General features: G+C 38.7%; 1 protein-coding gene across 5 annotated transcripts in view; it reads left to right on the top strand.

The window, feature by feature from the left end:
- The window catches only part of GRIK2 (glutamate ionotropic receptor kainate type subunit 2), a 648,281-nt gene that overhangs the window by 69,738 nt on the left and 557,225 nt on the right, over window positions 1-21,318 (top strand). Inside the window, exon 3 of one of the 5 annotated variants that reach the window (XM_082633754.1) lies at window positions 9,186-9,276. The exons of the other annotated variants lie outside the window; for them this stretch is intronic. Coding sequence (XP_082489880.1) covers window positions 9,228-9,276 — 49 coding nt within the window. The 5' untranslated portion in view covers window positions 9,186-9,227. The remainder of the gene's footprint in view (window positions 1-9,185; window positions 9,277-21,318) is intronic. 5 annotated transcript variants of the gene reach the window in all.

Below are 21,318 nucleotides of genomic sequence, written 5' to 3'. Positions count from 1 at the left end.
TCAGATTTTAGGCAGATCATGTAACACTTTTGGGTTTCTGTAAATGGAGTTTGACTAGACTGTCCTGAAAGTCCATTCTGGATCTGAAATGATCTTTAAATGTAAGCTTGCCCTGGTACCTGAAATTTCAACTACTGCAGTAATTTCTATGGATTAAGGTACTATCTCCACGAAGCTTTTATTAACATGTAACATATTATTGTGAAGGTAATCCATTATCCCAGTAGGACCTACTAACACATTAGCTTAGTTTATCAGATGAGCTGCCATTCATCAGAGATGTCCCAGAGGGGTATTGGTGTGGGGCCTGACACAGAACAGGCCCTTAATAAACACACCCATTATTTGAAAGAGGAGATGATTTGGCATGTTTGATTCATGAACTTGATCTGGAATACAAGATAATTCTATAATAGAGCAAGTCTTGGGGGCTCTAGATACCTTTAGTTTGTTGGGCAATGGCAGGAATAGTGGCATATTTTTAAAAAGGAAAAGAGGTTTGTTGATAGGTGCATGCACATTTGAGGAAACACTAAAGGAAAACTTCATTAGCATCATAATGTTTGTATATAGCCTGAATTGATAGGAAAGGATATTATGAATGCCTAGGACCAGAGATGCTTTAGTAGAATCCAGAATTAGATACTGAAATATTTTCAATTTGAGATAGAATGTTGTTCTTGGAAAAATTTATGGTCAAACTTGCTTAGGCTGAATGTTATTCATCCAGGACGCTACTCAGTGGCGGGACTGTGTGGGGAGGGGAGGTATGGGATCCTTTAGTTAGAGTTGTTCAGAAAATCAAATTCCAAAAAGCAGAGTAGTTAAGTTTAGTCAAATAACCAGTAATTATCTGAAATAAACATTGTCTGTATCTACCATGCCTAGAACAGTATTTGGCACATAACAATTGCTCAAAATTTTTGTTGAGAGATTGCAAATAATAATTCAGCTTCAAATGTGTATTTGATATGTGCATGTGTGCATCTGTGTCTGAATACAACCTTAATTTGGAAAAAAAAAAATAGAGGTTAAAGAAGAATGTAAGCTACTTACTATAGTTTTTATTTCATAAATCTTGGGTTCTTGCATTATTAACACTTTTTATTTTCAGTTATGTATACTTTTATATCTAAATCTTAAAAGTTTTTCATCTTTTCAGGTTTTTAAATCAGACAAGAAAAAAATATGAATTTCATAGATAAAATATAACAAAACAAACAAAATGCTAGAGAACAAATTCAGAGTTTAGATGATTATTTCTGGATTATTTGGGGGATACCCAAAACATAGTGAAGTTAATCACATCATTGAAGCAAGCTATGATAAAAATGTGGCATTTGATTTAGCTGAATTGTTGGACTAACTGCCAAACAATTCTAAAGGGAACACTCTGGTGTTTGTGTATGTATGTATGATTAGCAGAAGCTAAGTATATGAGTGAGTAAAATGACATGCTTATTAAGCTGCAGATATGTAACTGCCAGTAATTAAGGCATTGTATAGCTTATGAGCAAATTCTGAGTGTATATCTGTTTTTTTCCTTGTGTACATAATTTTAATATCAGCATCAATATTATAAACTAGGTAATTGTAATGGTATGGGAAACTTGGTGACGCATAAGCATATGTTAATCAGTTTGTACCTCTTGAAGTCACTTATTGATTACAAACAAATTCTTGATATCTTTAATGCATATTTAATGGAGAAATTGCTTTTAGAAATTCTGGCAGGATGGTAATATAACTTAACAATATGGCACTTAACACCCCTGATATTTTTATATATATAAATAGAATATTTATATGTTTATATTATATAAATCTGTGTATAATCTGTATATAATCTTTATTAGCTAAGATAGTGTACCCATATTTTACTCTTACAGGATATTTAAATTTTTTCATAGCCAATCCTGTCTTTTTTTTTTTCTTCCACATCTTTATTGGAGTATAAACGCTTTACAATGTTGTGTTAGTTTCTGCTGAACTAACTGAATCAGCTATATGTATACATATATATGTATACATGTATCCCCGTATCCCCTCCCTTTTGAGCCTCCCTCCCACCCTCCCTATCCCATCCCTCTAGGTCATCACAAAGCACCGAGCTGATCTCCCTGTGCTATGCAGCAGCTTCCCACTAGTGATCCATTTTACATTTGGTAGTCTATATACGTCAGTGCTACTCTCCCACTTCATCCCAGCTTCCCCTTCCCCCGCTGTGCCCTCTAGTCCGTTCTCTACATCTGGGTCTTTATTCCTGCCCTGCAACTAGGTTCATCAGTACCGCTTTTTAAAATTCCACACATATGCGTTAGCATACGATACTTGTTTTTCTCTTTCTGACTTACTTCACTCTGTATGACACATTCTAGGTACATCCAACTCATTACAAACAACTCAATTTCGTTCCTTTTTATGGCTGACTAATATTCCATTGTATATATGTGCCACATCTTCTTTATACAGTCATCTGTTGATGGACATTTAGGTTGCTTCCATGTCCTGGCTATTGTAAATAGTGCTGTCATGAACACTGTGATACATGTATCTTTTTGAATTATGGTTTTCTCAGTGTATATGCCCAGTAGTGGGATTGCTGAGTCATACGGTAGTTCTATTTTTAGTTTTCTAAGGAACCTCCATACTGTTCTCCATAGTGGCTGTATCAATTTACATTCCCACCAACAGTGCAGGAGGGTTCCCTTTTCTCCACACCCTCTCCAGCATTTATTGTTTGTAGATTTTTTTTTTTTTTTTTGCAGTAGGTGGGCCTCTCACTGTTGAGGCCTCTCCTGTTGCGGAGCACAGGCTCCGGACGCGCAGGCTCAGTGGCCATGGCTCACAGGGCCCAGCCGCTCCGCGGCATGTGGGATCTTCCTGGACCGGGGCACGAACCCGTGTTCCTGCATTGGCAGGCGGACTCTCAACCACTGCACCACCAGGGAAGCCCCTGTTTGTAGATTTTTTGATGGTGGCCATTCTGACTGGTGTGAGGTAATACCTCATTGTGGTCTTGATTTGCATTTCTCTAATGATTAGTGATGTTGAGCATCTTTTCACACATTTGTTGGCCATCTGTATGTCTTCTTTGGAGAAATGTCTATTTACATCTTCCACCCATTTTTGGATTGGATTGTTTGTTTTTGTGATATTGAGCTGCATGAGCTGCTTGTATATTTTAGAGATTAATCCTTTGTTAGTTGCTTCATTTGCAAATATTTTCTCCCAGTCTGAGGGTTGTCTTTCCATCTTGTTTATGGTTTCCTTTGCTGTGCAAAAGCTTTTAAGTTTCGTTAGGTCCTATTTGTTTATTTTTGTTTTTATTTCCCTTACTCTAGAAGGTGGGTCAAAAAATATCTTGCTGTGATTATGTCATAGAGTGTTCTGCCTATGTTTTCCTCTAAGAGTTTGATAGTGTCTGGCCTTACATTTAGGTCTTTAATCCACTTTGAGTTTATTTTTGTGTATGGTGTTAGGGAGTGATCTAATTTCATTCTTTTACATGTCGCTGTCCAGTTCTCCCAGCACAACTTATTGAAGAGGCTGTCTTTTCTCCATTCTATATTCTGCCTCCTTTGTCAAAGATAAGGTGACCATATGTGCATGGGTTTATCTCTGGGCTTTCTATCTTGTTCCATTGATCTATATTTCTGTTTTTTTTGCCAGTGCCATACTGTCTTGATTAATGTAGCTTTGTCGTATAGTCTGAAGTCAGGGAGCCTGATTCCTCCAGCTCCGTTTTTCTTTCTCAAGATTGCTTTGGCTATTCAGGGTCCTTTGCGTTTCCATACAATTTGTAAAATTTCTTGTTCTAGTTCTGTGAAAAATGCCATTGGTAATTTGATAAGGATCACACTGAACCTGTAGATTGCTTTGGGTAGTATAGTCATTTTCACAATATTGATTCTTCCAATCCAGGAGCATGGTATGTCTCTCCATCTATTTATGTTATCTTTGATTTCTTTCATCAGTGTTTTATAGTTTTCTGAGTACAGGTCTTTTGCCTCCTTAGGTAGGTTTATTCCTAGGTATTTTACTCTTTTTGTTGCGATGGTAAATGGGATTGTTTCCTTAATTTCTCTTTCTGCTCTTTCGTTGTTAGTGTATAGGAATGCAAGAGACTTCTGTGCATTAATTTTGTATCCTGAAGCTTTACCAAATTCATTGATTACCTCTAATAGTTTTCTGGTGGCATCTTTAGGATTTTTGATGTATAGTGTCATGTCATGGGCAAGCAGTGACAGTTTTACTTCTTTTCCAATTTGTATTCCTTTTGTTACTTTTTCTTCTCTGATTGCTGAGGCTTCCAATCCTATGTTGAATAATAGTGGTGAGAGTGGACATCCTTGTCTTGTTCCTGATCTTAGAGGAAATGCTTTCAGTTCTTCACCATTGAGAATGATGTTTGCTGTGGGTTTGTCGTATATGGCTTTTATTATGTTGAGGCAGGTTCCCTCTATGCCCACTTTCTGGAGAGTTTTTATCATAAATGGGTGTTGAATTTTGTCAAAAGCTTTTTCTGCATCTATTGAGATGATCATATGGTTTTTATTCTTCAATTTGTTAATATGGTCTATCACATTGATTGTTTTGTATATATTGAAGAATCCTTGCATCCCTGCCCTGGGATAAATCCCACTTGATCATGGTGTATGATCCTTTTAATGTGTTGTTGGATTCTGTTTGCTAGTATTTTGTTGAGGATTTTTGCGGCTCTGTTCATCAGTGATATTGGTCTGTAATTTTCTTTGTTTGTGATATCTTTGTCTGGTTTTGATATCAGGGTGATGGTGGCCTCATAGAACAAGTTTGGGAGTGTTCTTCCCTCTGTAATTTTTGGAAGAGTTTGAGAGTGATAGGTGTTAACTCTTTAAATGTTTGATAAAATTCACCTGTGAAACCATCTGGTCCTGGACTTTTGTTTGTTGGAAGATTTTTAATTACAGTTTTGATTTCATTACCCGTGATTGGTCTGTTTATATCTTCTAATTCTTCCTGATTCAGTCTTGGAAGGTTGTACTTTTCCAAGAATTTGTCCATTTCTTCCAGGTTGTCCATTTTATTAGCATATAGTTGCTTGTTGTAGTCTTTTATGATGTTTTGTATTTCTTCAGTGTCAGTTTAAATTTCTCTTTCTTCATTTCTAATTTTATTGATTTGAGTCCTCTCCCTTTTTTTCCTGATGGGTCTGGCTAAAGGTTTATTAATTTTGTTTATCTTCTCAAAGAACCAGCTTTTAGTTTTATTGATCTTTGCTATTGTTTTTTTTTTGTTTGTTTCTATTTCACTTATTTCTGCTCTGATGTTTATGATTTCTTTTTACTTATTTTGGGTTTTCTTTGTTCTTTTTCTGTTTGCTTTAGGTGTAAGGTTAGATTGTTATTCGAGATTTTTCTTGTTTCTTGAAGTGAGCTTGAATTCCTATGAACTTCCCTCTTAGAAATGCTTTTGCTGCATCCCATTGGTTTTGGATCATCGTGTTTTCATTGTCATTTGTTTCTAGGTAATTTCTGATTTCCTCTTTGATTTCTTTAGGGATCTCTTCGTTATTTAGCAGCACACTGTTTAGCCTCCATTTATTTTTGTTTTATACTTTTCTTTTCCTGTAGTTTATTTCTAATCTCATAACATTGTCGTCAGAAAAGATGCTTGATATGATTTCAATTTTTAAAAATTTTCCAAGGTTAATTTGTGACCCAAAATTTGATCTATTCTGGAGAACGTTCCGTGTGCACTTGAGAAGAAAGTGTATTCTTCTGCTTTTGCGTGGAATGTCCTAAAAATATCAGTTAAGTCTATCTGGTCTATTGTGTCATTTAAAGCTCATGTTTCCTTATTTATTTTCTGTCTGGATGATCTGTCTCTTGGTGTAAGTGGGTGTTAAAGTCCCCTACTATTATTGTGTTACTGTTGATTTCTCCTTTTATGGCTGTTAGCATTTGCTTTATTTATTGAGGTGCTTCTATATTGGGTGCATAAATATTTATAATTGTTATATCTTCTTCTTGGATTGATTCCTTATCATTATGTAGTGTCCTTCCTTATCTCTTGTAATAGTCTTTATTTTAAAGTCTATTTATCTGATGTGGGTTTTACATCTCCAGCTTTCTTGTGATTTCCATTCGCATGGAATATCTTTTTCCATCCCCTCACTTTCAATCTGTATGTGTCTTTAGGTCTGAAGTGGGTTTCTTGTAGACAGCATATATAAGGGTCTTGTTTTTGTATCCATTCAGCCAATCTGTGTCTTTTGGTTGGAGCATTTAATCCATTTACATTCAAGGTGATTATCAATATGTATGTTCCTATTACCATTTTCTTAATTGATTTAGATTTGTTTTTGTGGGTCTTTTTCTTCTCTTGTTTCCTGCTTAGAGAAGTTCCTTTAGCATTTTTTGTAGAGCTGGTTTGGTGGTGCTGAATTCTCATAGCTTTTGCTTGTCTGTAAGGCTTTTGATTTCTCCATTGAATCTGAATGAGATCCTGTCTGGGTAGAGTAATATTGCTTGTAGGTTTTTCCCTTTCATCACTTTAAATATGTCCTGCCACTCCCTTCTGGTTTGCAGAGTTTCTGCTGAAAGATCAGCTGTTAACCTTATGGGGATGCCCCTGTATATTATTTGTTGCTTTTCCCTTGCTACTTTTAACATTTTTTTCTTTGTATTTAATTTTTGATAGTTTGATTAATAAGTGTCTTGGTGAGTTCCTCTTTGGGTTTTTCCTGTATGGGACTCTCTGTGCTTCCTGGACTTGATTGACCATTTCCTTTCCCATGTTAGGGAAGTTTTTGACTGTAACCTCTTCAAATATTTTCTCAGGCTCTTTCTTTTTCTCTTCTTCTTCTGGGACCCCTATAATTCGATGTTGGTGTGTTTAATGTTGTCCCAGAGGTCTCTGAGACTGTCCTCAATTCTTTTCATTCTTTTTTCTTTATTCTGCTCCCTTTCAGTTATTTCTACCATTTTATCTTCCAGGTCACTTATCTGTTCTTCTGCCTCAGTTATTCTGCTATTGATTCCTTCTAGAGTATTTTTAATTGCAGTTATTGTGTTGTTCACCACTGTTTGTTTGCTCTTTAGTTCTTCTAAATTCTTGTTAAATGTTTCTTGTATTTTCTCCATTCTGTTTCTGAGATTTTTAGGTCATATTTACTATCATTACTCTGAATTCTTTTTCAGGTAGGTTGACTATTTCATCTTCATTTATTTGATCTTGTAGGTTTTTACCTTGCTCCCTTGTCTGTAACATATTTTTTTGTCATTTCAGTTTGTTTTTTTTGTTTTTTTTTGATGGTGGGACTGTATTCCTGTCTTACTGGTTGTTTGGCCTGAGGCATCCAGCACTGGATTTTGCAGGCAGTTGGATAGAGCTGGGTCTTGGGCTGAAGTGAGGACCTCCAGGAGGCCTCACTCAGATTAATATTCCCAGGGGTCTGAGATTCTCTATTAGTCCAGTGGTTTGGACTCAGAGCTCCCACCACAGGAGCTCGGGCCCAACCTCCGGCCTGGGAACCAAGATCCCACAGGCCACGTGGCATGGCAAAAAAAAAAAAAAAAAAAGAAAAGAGAAAAAGGAGTAGTAGATTTAGAAAGAATACATAACAAAATAAAATTAGAAAGATAAAAAATATATTAGGAAGAATAAAAATATAATTGAAACAACTACAAAAGGTAAAATAAAACCACAACAGAAAAAAGAGAAAAGAAAAAAAAAGTGGGGCGGGGAACAAGCCAAAAGGAGAGAACAATAACAAAGTATAAAGAATAAAATAAAATTAGTTAAATAAAAGATTTATTAGAAAAAAAATATAAATGAATCAACAAAAGCGAATCAACAAAGTAAAACACAATCCCAATCTAAAAGAGGAAAAAAGAAAAAAAAGCCTTGGCTATGGGGGCGGAGTTTAGGTGGGGGGTGAAACTTAGGCAGGGGAGGGGTTTAGGGTAGGGTGAGACCTAGGCGGGTGGAGGGGTGACGTTTGAGTGTGGGTTGGGGGCCTAGGCTCAGGACCCACACAGTGGAAAAGGCCCTGGGGGCGGGGCCTAGGCAGGGCGACAGTTCAAGCGTGGGGCGGGGCCTCTGCTTAGGACCTGCACAGAAGGAGAGAGGCAGCGTGTGGAAAGGAGAGCCTCTGGAGTGTGGGGTTCCAGAGTTTGGAGGTAGGGCCCTGAGTGAGCATGTGTGGGTGTAGTTTAGGCCCATCACATTGGAGGGGGTCTCTGAGTGTAGAGGTAGGGCCCTGGGTGGGGTGTAGCTGCAGGGTTTGGGCTCTGCACAGCAGGAGGGAGGCTCTAGGGGCAGAGGATTAGGCCCGGGAGCCCAACAGGCTTCCCGGTGCCTAAGTGGACAGGGAAGGCACTGGCCCCTTTCCCTTCCATTCCTCCTCGCCGCCACCCCCATCTCCCCTAGGTTCTCCCCCGTCACTGCTGGACCCCCAACCGTGGGTGGGTCCCACTGGGTGTAGGAACTCCTCCCCTCCCCCAGCCGCCCCTCAGGGGTGCTGGTCCTGTAGGTCCGGCCTTTACTTTTGCTCCCCCTTCCTTCCCTCCCACTCCTTCAGGACCTGCATGGCTGGAGGGGGCCTCGGTGAGCAGAGGGTCAGGCCTGGGATCTCAGCAGGTTCCTGGTGGTCCAAGTGGGCAGGGGAAACTTGGCCATGCTCCCTTTTGATCCTCTGCCCTCCCAGTGGTCCCCCAATTTCCCCCTTCAGGCATGGGATCCCTTCCCCTCCCCTAGTCGCCCCTCAGAGACACCAGTCCCATCCCACCTCCACTTCTCCTCCCCCCTCACTCCCCCCATGTCCCATATCCTACCTGGTCGCTGGGGCTTCCTCCCTCCCCTTAGATGTCCGTGGTCCCCCACCGGTGCCTGGTAGGTGCCGTAGTTGTGCTGCCAATCCTATCTTAATTAACATTTTGCCTTTCAACTTCTAGAAATAAATGTCCATCTTGGTCTCTGAACAGATTCTTTGGTCTCTGAACATAGCCAGGTTTTAGTTGGTTACTTGCTAAATGCTCCAATGGGTTCTTTCATCCCTTTTATCAAATTAGGAATTTCAACTACATTAATATTTAAGGTTTTAGTGCTTCAGAAAAGGTTATTCCTTTGCATGTTTTTTTCTATACGACAAAGTTGACCTGGAATTAGAAAATTATAATTTCCTTTGCTTGATTAAACAGCAACTCCTGGGATGTCACAGAATCCTGTGGCAACTACTCTGAATGAAAGCAAAGGTGAAGAGCATCCAATGTGAGAGCAGAATGTTTTACAGTAAGTTTAACATCATTAAACCTTTCTATAAACCTTTCTTTATTTAAATGATGAAAATATAGTTAGACCTTGAAATTATTTTATTTTGAAAGGCAAAATGCAAAAGCACTTAAACCATCATGTTAAAGAGTCTTTTGTGAAAAATAAGTATTCATAAAAACATTGTGTATGTTTTTAAAACATTAAAATATAGATTTCTGTTATTTAAATACATAGGAATACTATTGAAATGATCAGATTAAATTATTTTATTTTTGTTCTATATTCTATAATTTTTTTCCTTTCTAGGAGGAGATATGATTTTCTTAAAGAAACTTTCCAGAAAAATCTTAACATTAAAACTATATATTGTTCATATTGTTATTATGCAACTGACTTATCCCATCACAATATGTGAAAAGCTGTGAGCCAATCTTTTTTTAGCCAGGTTTGTTAGATACTTCCTTGATAGGGCTATTCATTCATTTAATTCAGTGTTCCTGATATTTTTCACATTTTAATACACATAGAAAATGATCAGATTACCTCTGGCTGAGTGGGGTAGACAGAAGGATGAGGATGCTGGTAGGTGAAGGTTGCTGGCCCAGGACTTGGGCCAACTTTGCCTCCCTTGGGGCATCCCCCAACCTGTGCACAGTTGAGCGGTTGTGATGTAGGTAACACTCACTGAGTGCTGATGGGCCTGGATTCTAGGCAGCACGGACACAGAGCTCCATCAGGGTCAGGACCTTCTCTGTATTCTGTGCCTACCACACAGGTGTTCACTTGGTAAAACCTGGCCCACTTCTGCTCTGTAACTGGGCTGAGCCTTTACGCAAAAAGTGGGGGGGCCTTTGCCAGTTCCCGGGAAGAACGCCTTGTGAAGAGCTAGAGTATGGTTGACATTGGTTTACAATATTAAACTGAATCTTTTTTGCAATTAAGAACCCCATTTTTCACAAAGTACAAAAGTACAAAGTGTCAAAATTGTCATTTTTTTCAAAGTTGGAGGCCTAATAATAGAAAAAACAAAACCTTCCTGGTCTGCTGCCTTCTGCTTCTGTGCTATTCTCGGGTAGGGGCTAAGGCACCTGCTACACCTTTGCAGGCATGGATTTTTTCTTGACCAGAAGCACAACTGTCAGCTCACACGTAATGAAAACCATCCATGCATGATTTCTAGCCAAATTTGGCAGACTCCAAGGGTCCTTTGAAAGGCAGCTGACATTTCTGATGATTACCTAAATTGAATTGAACCTTTTAATGTTGTCATTTTAAAGCATGTGAGACTCAGTCCAAAGAGGAAAAAGAGTAATAGCTGTTACTTACTTACTTGTAATGTCATATATATTACATTATATATTATAATTTCTGTTGATGTGGAAGAAACCATTTAGTCTTCCATTTAGAAGGCACAAATATATTTGCTATGCATCTTAAGAAAATCCATTATGATATGTTTGTATTGAAATAACTTTCCCAATCTTTGTCAATAGTATATTCACATTATAGTTCTATTCACAAAGAGACTAAACACTTTTTTAGGAGGCACAGCTTATTTGGACATAATAGTGATCATTATTCCTACAGGTGTATCTTTTTTTTTTTTAATGTTGGGGGTAGGAGTTTAATTAATTAATTTATTTTTGCTGTGTTGGGTATTCATTTCTGTGCGAGGGCTTTCTCCAGTTGTGGCAAGCGGGGGCCACTCTTCATCGCTGTGCATGGGCCTCTCACTATCGCGGCCTCTCTTATTGCGGAGCACAGGCTCCAGACATGCAGGCTCAGTAGTTGTGGCTCACGGGCCTAGTTGCTCCGCGGCACATGGGATCCTCCCAGAGCAGGGCTCAAACCTGTGTCCCCTGCATTAGCAGGCAGATTCTCAACCACTGTGCCACCGGGGAAGCCCCAGGTGTATCTTAACTATGCAAAAAATAAACTTTATAGGAAATTTCAGATTAATAGTTTTTCAACTATATTGGACCATTTCTGGTGGCCAATGAGCAAGTCCCAAAATACAGAGGCTCCCTGCGGGGTGTCCTCAATGCCTGCCTCTTATTATCTCACACTTTAAGGGGTGTTCTGCTTTGAAGCATGGAGATTGCATACTGCTTGCTCTTATCCTCACCTGCCATCCTCCAAATTCTGCCCCTACTATTTCTCCTGCCACTTCCTTCTCTCCCAGTTTTCTAGATGTGCCGTGACAATTTTGAAACCATAGTTAAAATATCACCTCCTCTGTGAAGCCTTACCTAGCTTCTCTCCAGCTTTATATCCCCAAAGCAGAGTGTCACTGTGCTCTCCCTGGGGCCTTTTAGGTCTGTTTATACATGGACACTTGTTCAAAGGAGAAGAGACATTCTTCCAGAGTAACCATTTTATAGACCTAAGAGCCAGTATAGAACATTCTGATAGAACTAATGTAGAGAATAGGTGTTATTCCTCAACTTGAAGTTTGTTTCTTCTTGAGTAGAAGAATAGATCCTAAAATAAACTTATTATATTAGTAATGTAACACCAGTTTAAGATCTAATTTGTAGCAACAAGCATTCTTAACGCTGACAGGAACTGTTGCAAATAAACTAGCATAGTCCTTTGCAGTTTGGATTCCTTTTTTGATGTAGTAAGAATGATACCGTGCATCAATGCTTTGGCCCAGTTCATCTAGAGAGAGAGGTATTTACAACCCCATCCTGGAGAAATTAGCATTTAATCTTTGAACAGCAGCGGGTTATCTCCATGTAGAGTCTTTGATCATTCCTTCATTTTCTCTGAAGGACACTTGGAAGTATTAAATATGGGTTCTCTAAGATCAGATTTAGTGTCCTTAGGAGCCTGAGGGAAAGCACGAGGACATTCCCGACAAGTCAGGTTTTTTTTTTGTTTGTTTGTTTGTTTTACTTTGATGAGAAGTCATCTGTCTTTTTTATTTTGGTTTTACAACAAATTGACACCTTGTAATGAAGTTTATGTCAGTAATCATTTTATGATGAGAGTTAGAGGCGACATATAACTGTTTTTAACAGCAGTACTTTTAGTACCGGTGTGTGTGTGCCCACTGTGTGTGGATTACTGTAGACATATAACAGGATGATATGACATGGAAATGTAACAGGATAACACAATGTGGAGATGAAGTGATAGCTCTTTTAATATACTTTAAGGCAGAAGAGTTAGCTCATTTCCCAGTTCATAAATCCTGGAGATGAAGCCATGTAGACACATACATATTGTCTCTGGGTGCTTATATTGGTTTTCTGTTGCTGACATAACACATTATCTTACAATTCTGTAGGTCAGAAGTCCGCTATGGGTCTCACCAAAAATTAAGGTGTCAACAGGGCCGAATTTCTTTTCAAGGCTCTAGGGGAGAATCCTTTTCCTGCTTACCCCAGTTGTTGTTACCATTCTGTTCCTTGTGGTTGTAGGAATGATAGCCTGCTTACTTGCTGGCTATCAGCTGATAGCTGTTCCCAGGTTCTAGATGCCACCACATTCCTCGTCTCATAGCCTCCTTCCTCCATCTTCAAAGCCAATAATGGCTGATCAAGTCTTCATATTGTGTTTTTCTGACACAGCCTTGAAAAGTTCTCAACTTTTAAGGATCTGTGTCATTAGACTGGGCCCATGAGGAGGATCATGATAATCTTCCACATCACCTGGTCCACACACACTCTTAATCACATCTACAAAGTTCCTTTTGCCATGAAACATAACATATTCACAAGTTCAAGGGTAAAAGACACAGATATCTTTGGGAGGCTCTTTTTCTAACTATCACAATGCTGAAGAAAATGATCTTAATAGTTGTCAGTTGCCAGAAACCTTTTAGCATTAGAATACCAGTTTAGGTTAAATTGGGCTAAAGAAAAGGACTGAGTAAAAACTTAGTATTGTAAGTACTAAAGTCTTTTGAACTTCTAATACTTTTTCTACAGAACCAACATATTAGAGTGTTATATTCCCTGACATTCTTAGCTATTCTCAAGATGTGTGAGGCTGAAAATTGCTTCCCAAGTCTGTCTGGTTTTGAATCTCAGTTCTGACTTACTAGCTGGGTGATCATGGGAAGTCATGTAACCTTTCTGTGCCTAACTTCACTTAGATAAAATAGAGATACTAATAGTATCTATTTTGGGATGTTTAATGTTCATATACTGTTCAGCTAGAATTATTAGTGCCTAGCTCTGTATAGGAGTTATGTATAATTACTGTAGAACCATATATTGCTACCAAGTAACCCTAAAGCCCTTTATTTAATGTTTTTTTTCCTAATATAACAGTATTTGAAACTGGATCCAAGTAATTTTTTTTAATTGATGGCTGGTTGGAGAAAATCATGAGAAATTGTTGTTTTAAAGTTGACAGCATATTTTCTGTTTCTCAGGAGAAGGTTGAATTCACCTAAGAGGGCAGAATGTCCCTTTGTTTTTAGGAAAAAATGTCACTTGGCTTTTTCTTTTGGCAAAAGTAAAGTCAAAATACTGATCTAAAATAGAGATCTTTAAGATATTGAGCAACAAAATTTCTCTGCTTTACAGTATAATTTTTCTTTTTTTAAATTGTAGGTATAGGTACAGGTGCATATTAGAAATTATCTTTCCTGTTAGGAAATAAAACAAGGTTGTCTCTTCTGGGACTCTGGGTGAATAGAAAGCCAGAATTTGGGAAAAGAAAGCCATGGTGAAGGGCTTGTGGCTGGGATGGGGTTAGGACAGGCATGGGGAGTGGAGAGCCAGTTTGTGCATCATCGTGGTAGGCTGGGACTAAGGAGATGGCTGGAGTCTTAGCCTATAGACCTTGAGGACCTGCATATCTATAGTCCAATTTTAATCTTTGTTTATGATTTGAAATTTCCCAAAGACTAGAGAAATGTCTCATTTTACACTCTGGTCTGCTTTTTATCTGTGCTCTGGGGAGTTAAAGTCAGGCCCATGCCAGTGTTTTTAAGGAATTTGTTAAGAGCAAGTTAGCTGGTATAGCCCAAGTGAAGGCAGAATGGAGAAATGAGAGGTTGTGTGCAGAAGAGCAGGGGATTGGACTGGGCTTCTGCCCACGGGGACAGTTAACATTCAGCCTTGATTTAACAGCCATGCGTATATCCCACAGGGATTCCCACAACTATGGGAGGCATGGTTAGTGAAAGGTGGGGATGGGCTGGGAGGACTGCTAAGTGGGTCTTACAGGGAAGAAGACTTCTAGCAACTTGGAACACCTGTGTTACCTAAGGACCAGAGTCTCTTATATAAGCAAGAGTTTATAATGTTGAAGGTTATTGTGTTAAAAAAGCAAATACCTTCCTTTTTACTGATCCATTAAAACACCATAGGTTAGCAATTAGGCATTTTAAACATTGCAGACATTTATCTTTTTGGTAAATTGTCTATCAAAATGTTTTGTCTGAAATTTGAATGAAGTACAGCATTATGACAAATCGTCATTTCAAAGACTATTAAAATAATCTAGTAACTTAAATAAGGACATTTTAAAGTCAGTGTTTTAAAGACAAAGTCGCCACAGTCTGTAAGAAGCCACATAAAATGTATGAATTAAAAACAAAAAAAACCATAATCTATTCCTGAATATCTTTGGGTAGCATTTGTTGATCATCATATTACTTGCTAAGTGCCTTCTTATGATTGTGATGGTTACTACTATTTTTTAAAAGAAATTTGTGATGAAAAAAGTCATTTGGTTTTCCTAATTAAGAGTTATAGAGTGTCTTGATGCCAGACATAATGTTTGGAGTGGGACTGAAATTGGAAGAATATAAATTGTGTTTCATGTTCTACATTGCTTGTCTTTACATCAAATGAGAAAACTCAGTTTACACTAGGAATATACTACCAGGTCTTTTGGAGTAGTTCTTAAAATCAATTTTGAGAGAATGGTTTAAAATGCCATATCTATTTCTCAGGGAACCACTTCACGTCCACATGAGACAAGAAGGTTCTTTTCTTGCAGACACCTCCGGGAATGTGCCTCCATTCAAGAACAACTCCAGGGTTCTAACCTCCACCATATGGAGAGAGTCAGGTCATGGGCACAAGGCAAAGAGATTCCAACATATACAGAGAACAGTATTTCCTAAGGTTGGTTCTGAGGAGCACTAGTCCCACTGACTATGGTTGTGTTAATCCAAAAAAGGGTCCACCTGGAATACTGGATTAGATTAGATTATAGACTTTTCCTTGCTGTAAGAATTCTCAGTTCCTTCAAAGCATTAATGTGTAGAGCACATCTCTCAGAGAAGGTAAGATATAAGGTATACAAGGTTTCATAAAAGTACTTGATTATATTACCCCCTCTTTTTTGTGGGGATATTTATATTTTATGACTGAGAACCCACTTAGGTGGAGTGCCTGTGGATAGGATTAGCAAAGGAATGCACATGGAACAGAGCACCAGCACAGGTTTGGAAGCTGTCAAGGAAGACAACAGACTGAAAGCAGACTAGCAGGAGGACGAGGTACCATACACAAGATCAGGTCAGCCTCAAGAGAAGGTCAGTGTCCTTAGCAATGATGGGGTTCAGTAAGTGATGCACAGTACAGGGATAGATGCATGAAGCAGGGCGAAGAAAATGTGCTTAATGAAGCAACTTACTACTCCAGATGTCAGACATTTTTTTGTGTTTTTTCTTGGGCAGGAGATAATCTCAGTGGAACAGATATAAACCTTGCCTGTAGTTAAAGGTGATTGCATTTAACTGTGTTAAATTTTTTACCACACTTTTTTATAGAAAGACTTTTTGGTGGATTCTTCAAAGTAGAACAACATATGCCTTTTAAGGGGCTTACACCTGGCAGAGTTGGAATACGTAGGGTATTAGATCAATAGTTCTTTGTAAGCAAATCTTTTTTTAAAAAAAATAAATTTATTTATTTATTTATTTGTTTGTGGGCTGCGTTGGGTCTTCGTTACTGCTTGTGGGCTTTCTCTAATTTCAGCGAGTGGGGGCTACTCTCCGTTGTGGTGCGTGGGCTTCTCATTGCGGTGGCTTCTCTTGTTGTGGAGCTCAGGCTCTAGGTGCGCAGGCTTCAGTAGTTGCAGTGCATGGACTCAGTAGTTGTGGCTCGCGGGCTCTAGAGCGCAGGCTCAGTAGTTGTGGTGCATGGGCTTAGTTGTTCCATGGCATGTGGGATCTTCCCGGACCAGGGCTCGAACCCGTGTCCCCGCATTGGCACGCGATTCTCAACCACTGTGCCACCAGGGAAGCTCCATAAGCCAATCTTGATAACAGGACTCCTAAATTCTTTCTCCACTGTTTCATTACCTGCAGCAGTTTAATTGTCCTGAAATGCAAAATGGCCAAGGAGGTGATATCTGAAAGCAAAGGATCTTGGCTTTCCTTGGGGAACTTATTATAAAAGCATATTCTCAGACCCCAGATTTAGAGAGTCTGACCTAGTAGGTCTGCAGTAGGATCCAGGGCTCTCCATTTTTGTTGAGCTACCTGTATGATTCTGAGGTAGGAGGCCCAGGGACCACTCAGACTACCACCGAAGAAACTCTCCTGAAACCTTTGTGATAATAAAAATATCCCTCCTCTATCCGAGGAATATGAAGCAGGATACTTGGGTTATTTAAATCAAAGAAATTCAGATATATTAAGATTGCAGTCAGGTCAAGTATTTAGCAGCATTTCACAGAAAGAAAATTATCCTCAATTTGGAGAATAAAATTAGATTAATTAGAGTCTTATGGAGGTTGAGTGCTGTTTTCACTAGAGGGAGCGATGTCTAAAATCATGAGGTAAGATCATCTTCCCAAATGAGCTCAAAAACAAGAACAGCAAGAACAACTATAAATCAAAGACAGGTTTTATTTAAATCTTGGCCTCCAGTCAATGTTGCTGTCATTGACACTTTAGGCTGTTATGGTTCACACTTATTCAGTTGTTTCCAAAATATTTGTTTCTGTCATTGCCAGTGTTCTTAATTTGTCAAATTATGTCTTTCTGGGTCATGGTTTCTTCACCTTGAAAACTCTTCAAACTTCATCCATTGAAATTAAACTGACCTATTATTGAATTTATTCTGTTTACCTCAGAGAAGCACAGTTATACTTTATAAATGTATAAGATTTAATACAATATTCATTAATATGCTTCTATTTTATTAATTTAATTTTGCATAAAAAGGAAAACAACTAGTATGAAATTTGTGCTGTATTTTCATAACTTGCTTAATATCAACATGCTATTATTGTTAGTAGCATTTCAATGAGTGGAACAGCGCTAAAAATGACCAAAACTCAATAGGGAGTTCCTTGCGTGCTGCAGCTTGTAGCGTCCAGTTACTTCACAATTAGTGGTCAGTTGCTGTATAAATAAAACCATTTAGAGTTAGTGGAAACATCTTTGTTGGTTATTTTGAAATATTAGTATTTTAAAAATAAAATCTGCCTCATTGCCTCAACTTGTGATGACACATATTATCATCTTTCATTCATCCATTTTCCAAAAGATAAATAACTCACGATATCAACCTCTATGGAGAGCAAAGGAGGCATCAACTATTTCAGGCAACTGCAAAAGCTCTGGTGTACTCTGAAAGAGTGAATGTGCTTTCAGGATGTTTAGAAGAAAACCCTTGCAGATGATGAAGGTGGAAATCTAGAAATGTTCTCTGTTGGCTACTTGCTGTTGACTGTGGAATTGGAAACATTTACTTCTTGACCAATTAGAATTTAAAGGATGGATAAAATTTAAAGGTGCTCATTTATTGCTTTCAAATAACTTATAAAAATAATTTCCTTTCTTTTGAGATCTGATCTAAGCACCTGCCAATATACATACAATACTAGTTGTGTCAGATGATGCAAGAAAATGAAATGTCTATTCATTCATTTCTGATTTGGCAAGTTGCATATCACAAGATGTATTTTATACCCTTTTCCAGTAACAGAAATATGCTTTTATTATATAATTTAAAGCCATCTTTTATTGTAAAATTTTAAACAAATTGGAAATTTGTTAAAATTGAATTGTTTCTGGACCAGAGAAAAGACTATGAATGGGGAATACATATAAATAATTGAAAAGTGTATAAGAGAAGAAGCCAAGAATTCATTTGCATTTTTGAATAAAGCCAAACTTTCATTTAATTATACAGTAGTGGGCTTTAAACATATATTTTTAGTCAAGTCCGTAAAACTGCCAGATGCTAAAGTAACATAGATAGGCCAATTATAGATTGTGTTTTATTAACATAATCTAAGATTTTATAAAAGATAAAAAGCTTTCAAGGTTTGGATCAGAGACAAGGTTTTCAGTGCCTCTGTATAGCCTGGTAAAAATGCACAATGATTCAAATGTCAAGTAGGGCAAGCTAGAGTCTTTCATCCGTATTTTTACTAGTTGACAAAATCAGGGCTCTAGCTCCCATTACCTAATATTGCCCTTACCCAGTGTAGTGGAAGAAAAGAGGGGAAAAAATTCCTGGTAGGACACCGCTAGTAAAAGATCTTTACCCTGAATGATAACATTTTTTTTTTTTTTTTGAGGTACGCGAGCCTCTCACTGCTGTGGCCTCTCCCGTTGCGGAGCACAGGCTCTGGACGCGCAGGCTCAGCGTCCATGGCTCACAGGCCCAGCTGCTCCGCGGCATGTGGGATCTTTCCAGACCGGGGCACGAACCCGCGTCCCCTGCATCGGCAGGCGGACTCTCAACCACTGCGCCACCGGGGAAGCCCCTGATAACATTTCAAAAATGTTATCTACTTTATTCCTACCTTTTTGTTTCATTCAAGTTCAGCAACATAGTAAGATATAAATGTATAAACCTCATGCTATACATTACATACTGAATATACATATGGCACCTCCTATAGTGAAAAGTAATCTAGATTATTAATTCATATATGGGCCCCCAGTAAGTGCTGCTCCCATAATCCTTTCTCATTTTTTCCCCTAGATTCCTTCCATTAGTTCAGTTTCAATTTCTATTCCTCTACTAAAGCTTAACTTTAAATGAAGACATTCAGTTTTAAAATTTCTGTTTATATTGGAGGACTAGATCAAATGCAACTCTAAGTTCTAATTCCAGATAACTTTTTATAGTCTTTTTACTCCATACCTTTTTATAGTTTGCTTTACTTGGACCAAAAATTTCAGTTACTATCCATGTGAACTACAATGGAAATTCTAGGCAGATCTTAGTTTAGTAATAAAAAAAATGTTGAAAATGTTCTAGACAAAAAACTTCTAAATGGTGGACGGCTACCTCCTGTGGTTTTTAGTTTGCTTTGGAAACAGGTATGAAGCCCCTTTCCTTTTTGAAACAGGTACTAGGATGTATTCCTTTGTACAACTGCCCTTACTGGTTCCTGATGTAATGTAACAGGAAATGGAGAAGGTAGAGACCTTTTGCAGGTAGAATCAAGGAGATCTTCTTGAACCATAATAATCCAACAAGCCGCAGAATTAGGTAATATGCTCTTCCAAATTCCATTAAGAGAGGAAACCTTCATATGTTATAAGGTTCCATATCATAATAACCCCCATCTTTTCTCACTTGCTCCTTCTCTCTACCTCTCCCCTCAGCACAAATCATTTGCATTCGTTTTGTTGAACAACAGTGAATGCAGACCCATGGGGTTAGGAGTGAGTATCCAGAGGACTGCTCCAGTTACAGTGCTACCATTGGAACGCAATAATTGGAAATATTTAAATAAAGTTTGGATAGTCCTGTTTCAGAAATGTTGAAAGGAAGATCTTACATGAGTGAGAAGTTTACTATATGTTCTTTGGTCATCCACCAACTAGAATATTCTGTGGTTGTAATCCCATACCAGAGAAAATAAGAAGGTTAAGTCAAGACTACTGGAACTTATGATTTCAGATTTTTTTTTTTTTTTTTTTTTTTTTTGCGGTACGCAGGCCTCTCCCATTGCGGAGCACAGGCTCCGGACATGCAGGCTCAGCGGCCATGGCTCACGGGCCCAGCCGCTCCGCGGCATGTGGGATCCTCCCGGACCGGGGCACGAACCAGCGTCCCCTGCATCAGCAGGCGGACTCTCAACCACTGCGCCACCAGGGAAGCCCTGATTTCAGATTTGTTGATCAAAGTCCTACACTATTTTAACACATGGGATACTATTTATCATTTTTATAAGATTGAAACAATGTGCAAATGAAAAAAGGGAAAACTGTTACTGGCATGCAAGACAGGACAACTATCTTCCTCACACTCCTTAATGCAAGACTCAACCCAGTCAAAGGAAATTATTTACAATAGAGAACATCATTTCTCTTTTTATTTTTTCTTTCTAGAAGATGTAAATTCACTAGGCCCATTTAGGTTAATAGACTGTCCAAATAGAATTTCTGTTATTACCGATAAAGAACTGACTTGATTGATAAGTACAAAAGCAATGAGGTTACACATTTGTAAAGGCAGGTTCATTTAACTCCCTGACTTCAGTAGACGGTGGGATATAAAACTGAAAATGGTCTCATTTTAACCGTTCAGTATTGAGTGTTCCCTTTCCGTCCTTTAATAATACCTTGAATAGATTCCATAACTTTCCAGTCACTTCAATACTTTAAAGTCAGTCCAGTGTAATGCTCACTCTCACTTCATCCTGTGCCGTCTTCCCGCTGCACACTTGAGGAGGAGTGTGTGGTCTCTTGGAGTAGCATAGGTTCTTAGGGTATAGTTTGCTTCTAGACACTTCCTCTCTTTAAGGCCTGGCTCCTCCAGGATGTAGAGGATTGAGAGGCAAAACGATGAACACTCTCCTCTTCTGTCCCTGCTGTCCTAGTCTTTCCGTTGATGGTCAGTGGTTCTAGGGCTAACACTACCTGGATGCTCATGCCCTCTGTGTGGCTGATACACATCCAAGTTCTTCAGAGGCTCTGTGGGGCCTTCCCACAGGACAGGCCCTTGGCGAGGGAGGCTTGACTTCCAGTCTCCCACATTAGATCTGCCTCAGACAGTTGAGCAGCTTGCTTCTAGGGTGTCCTTACCGGTGGATCGCTCTCTTGGATAGAGTGCCAGCAAAATGACTTGAATGTGGCTCTTTTCTCCTGACCTGAGGGACACTCCTACATCCCTTCAG

This window comes from Mesoplodon mirus (assembly GCF_964341445.2).
Source record: "Mesoplodon mirus genome assembly, chromosome: 10".
Taxonomy (NCBI): domain Eukaryota; kingdom Metazoa; phylum Chordata; class Mammalia; order Artiodactyla; family Ziphiidae; genus Mesoplodon; species Mesoplodon mirus.
The sequence above is the reverse complement of the archived record's forward strand: the minus strand, read 5'-3'. Positions and strand labels throughout refer to the sequence as shown.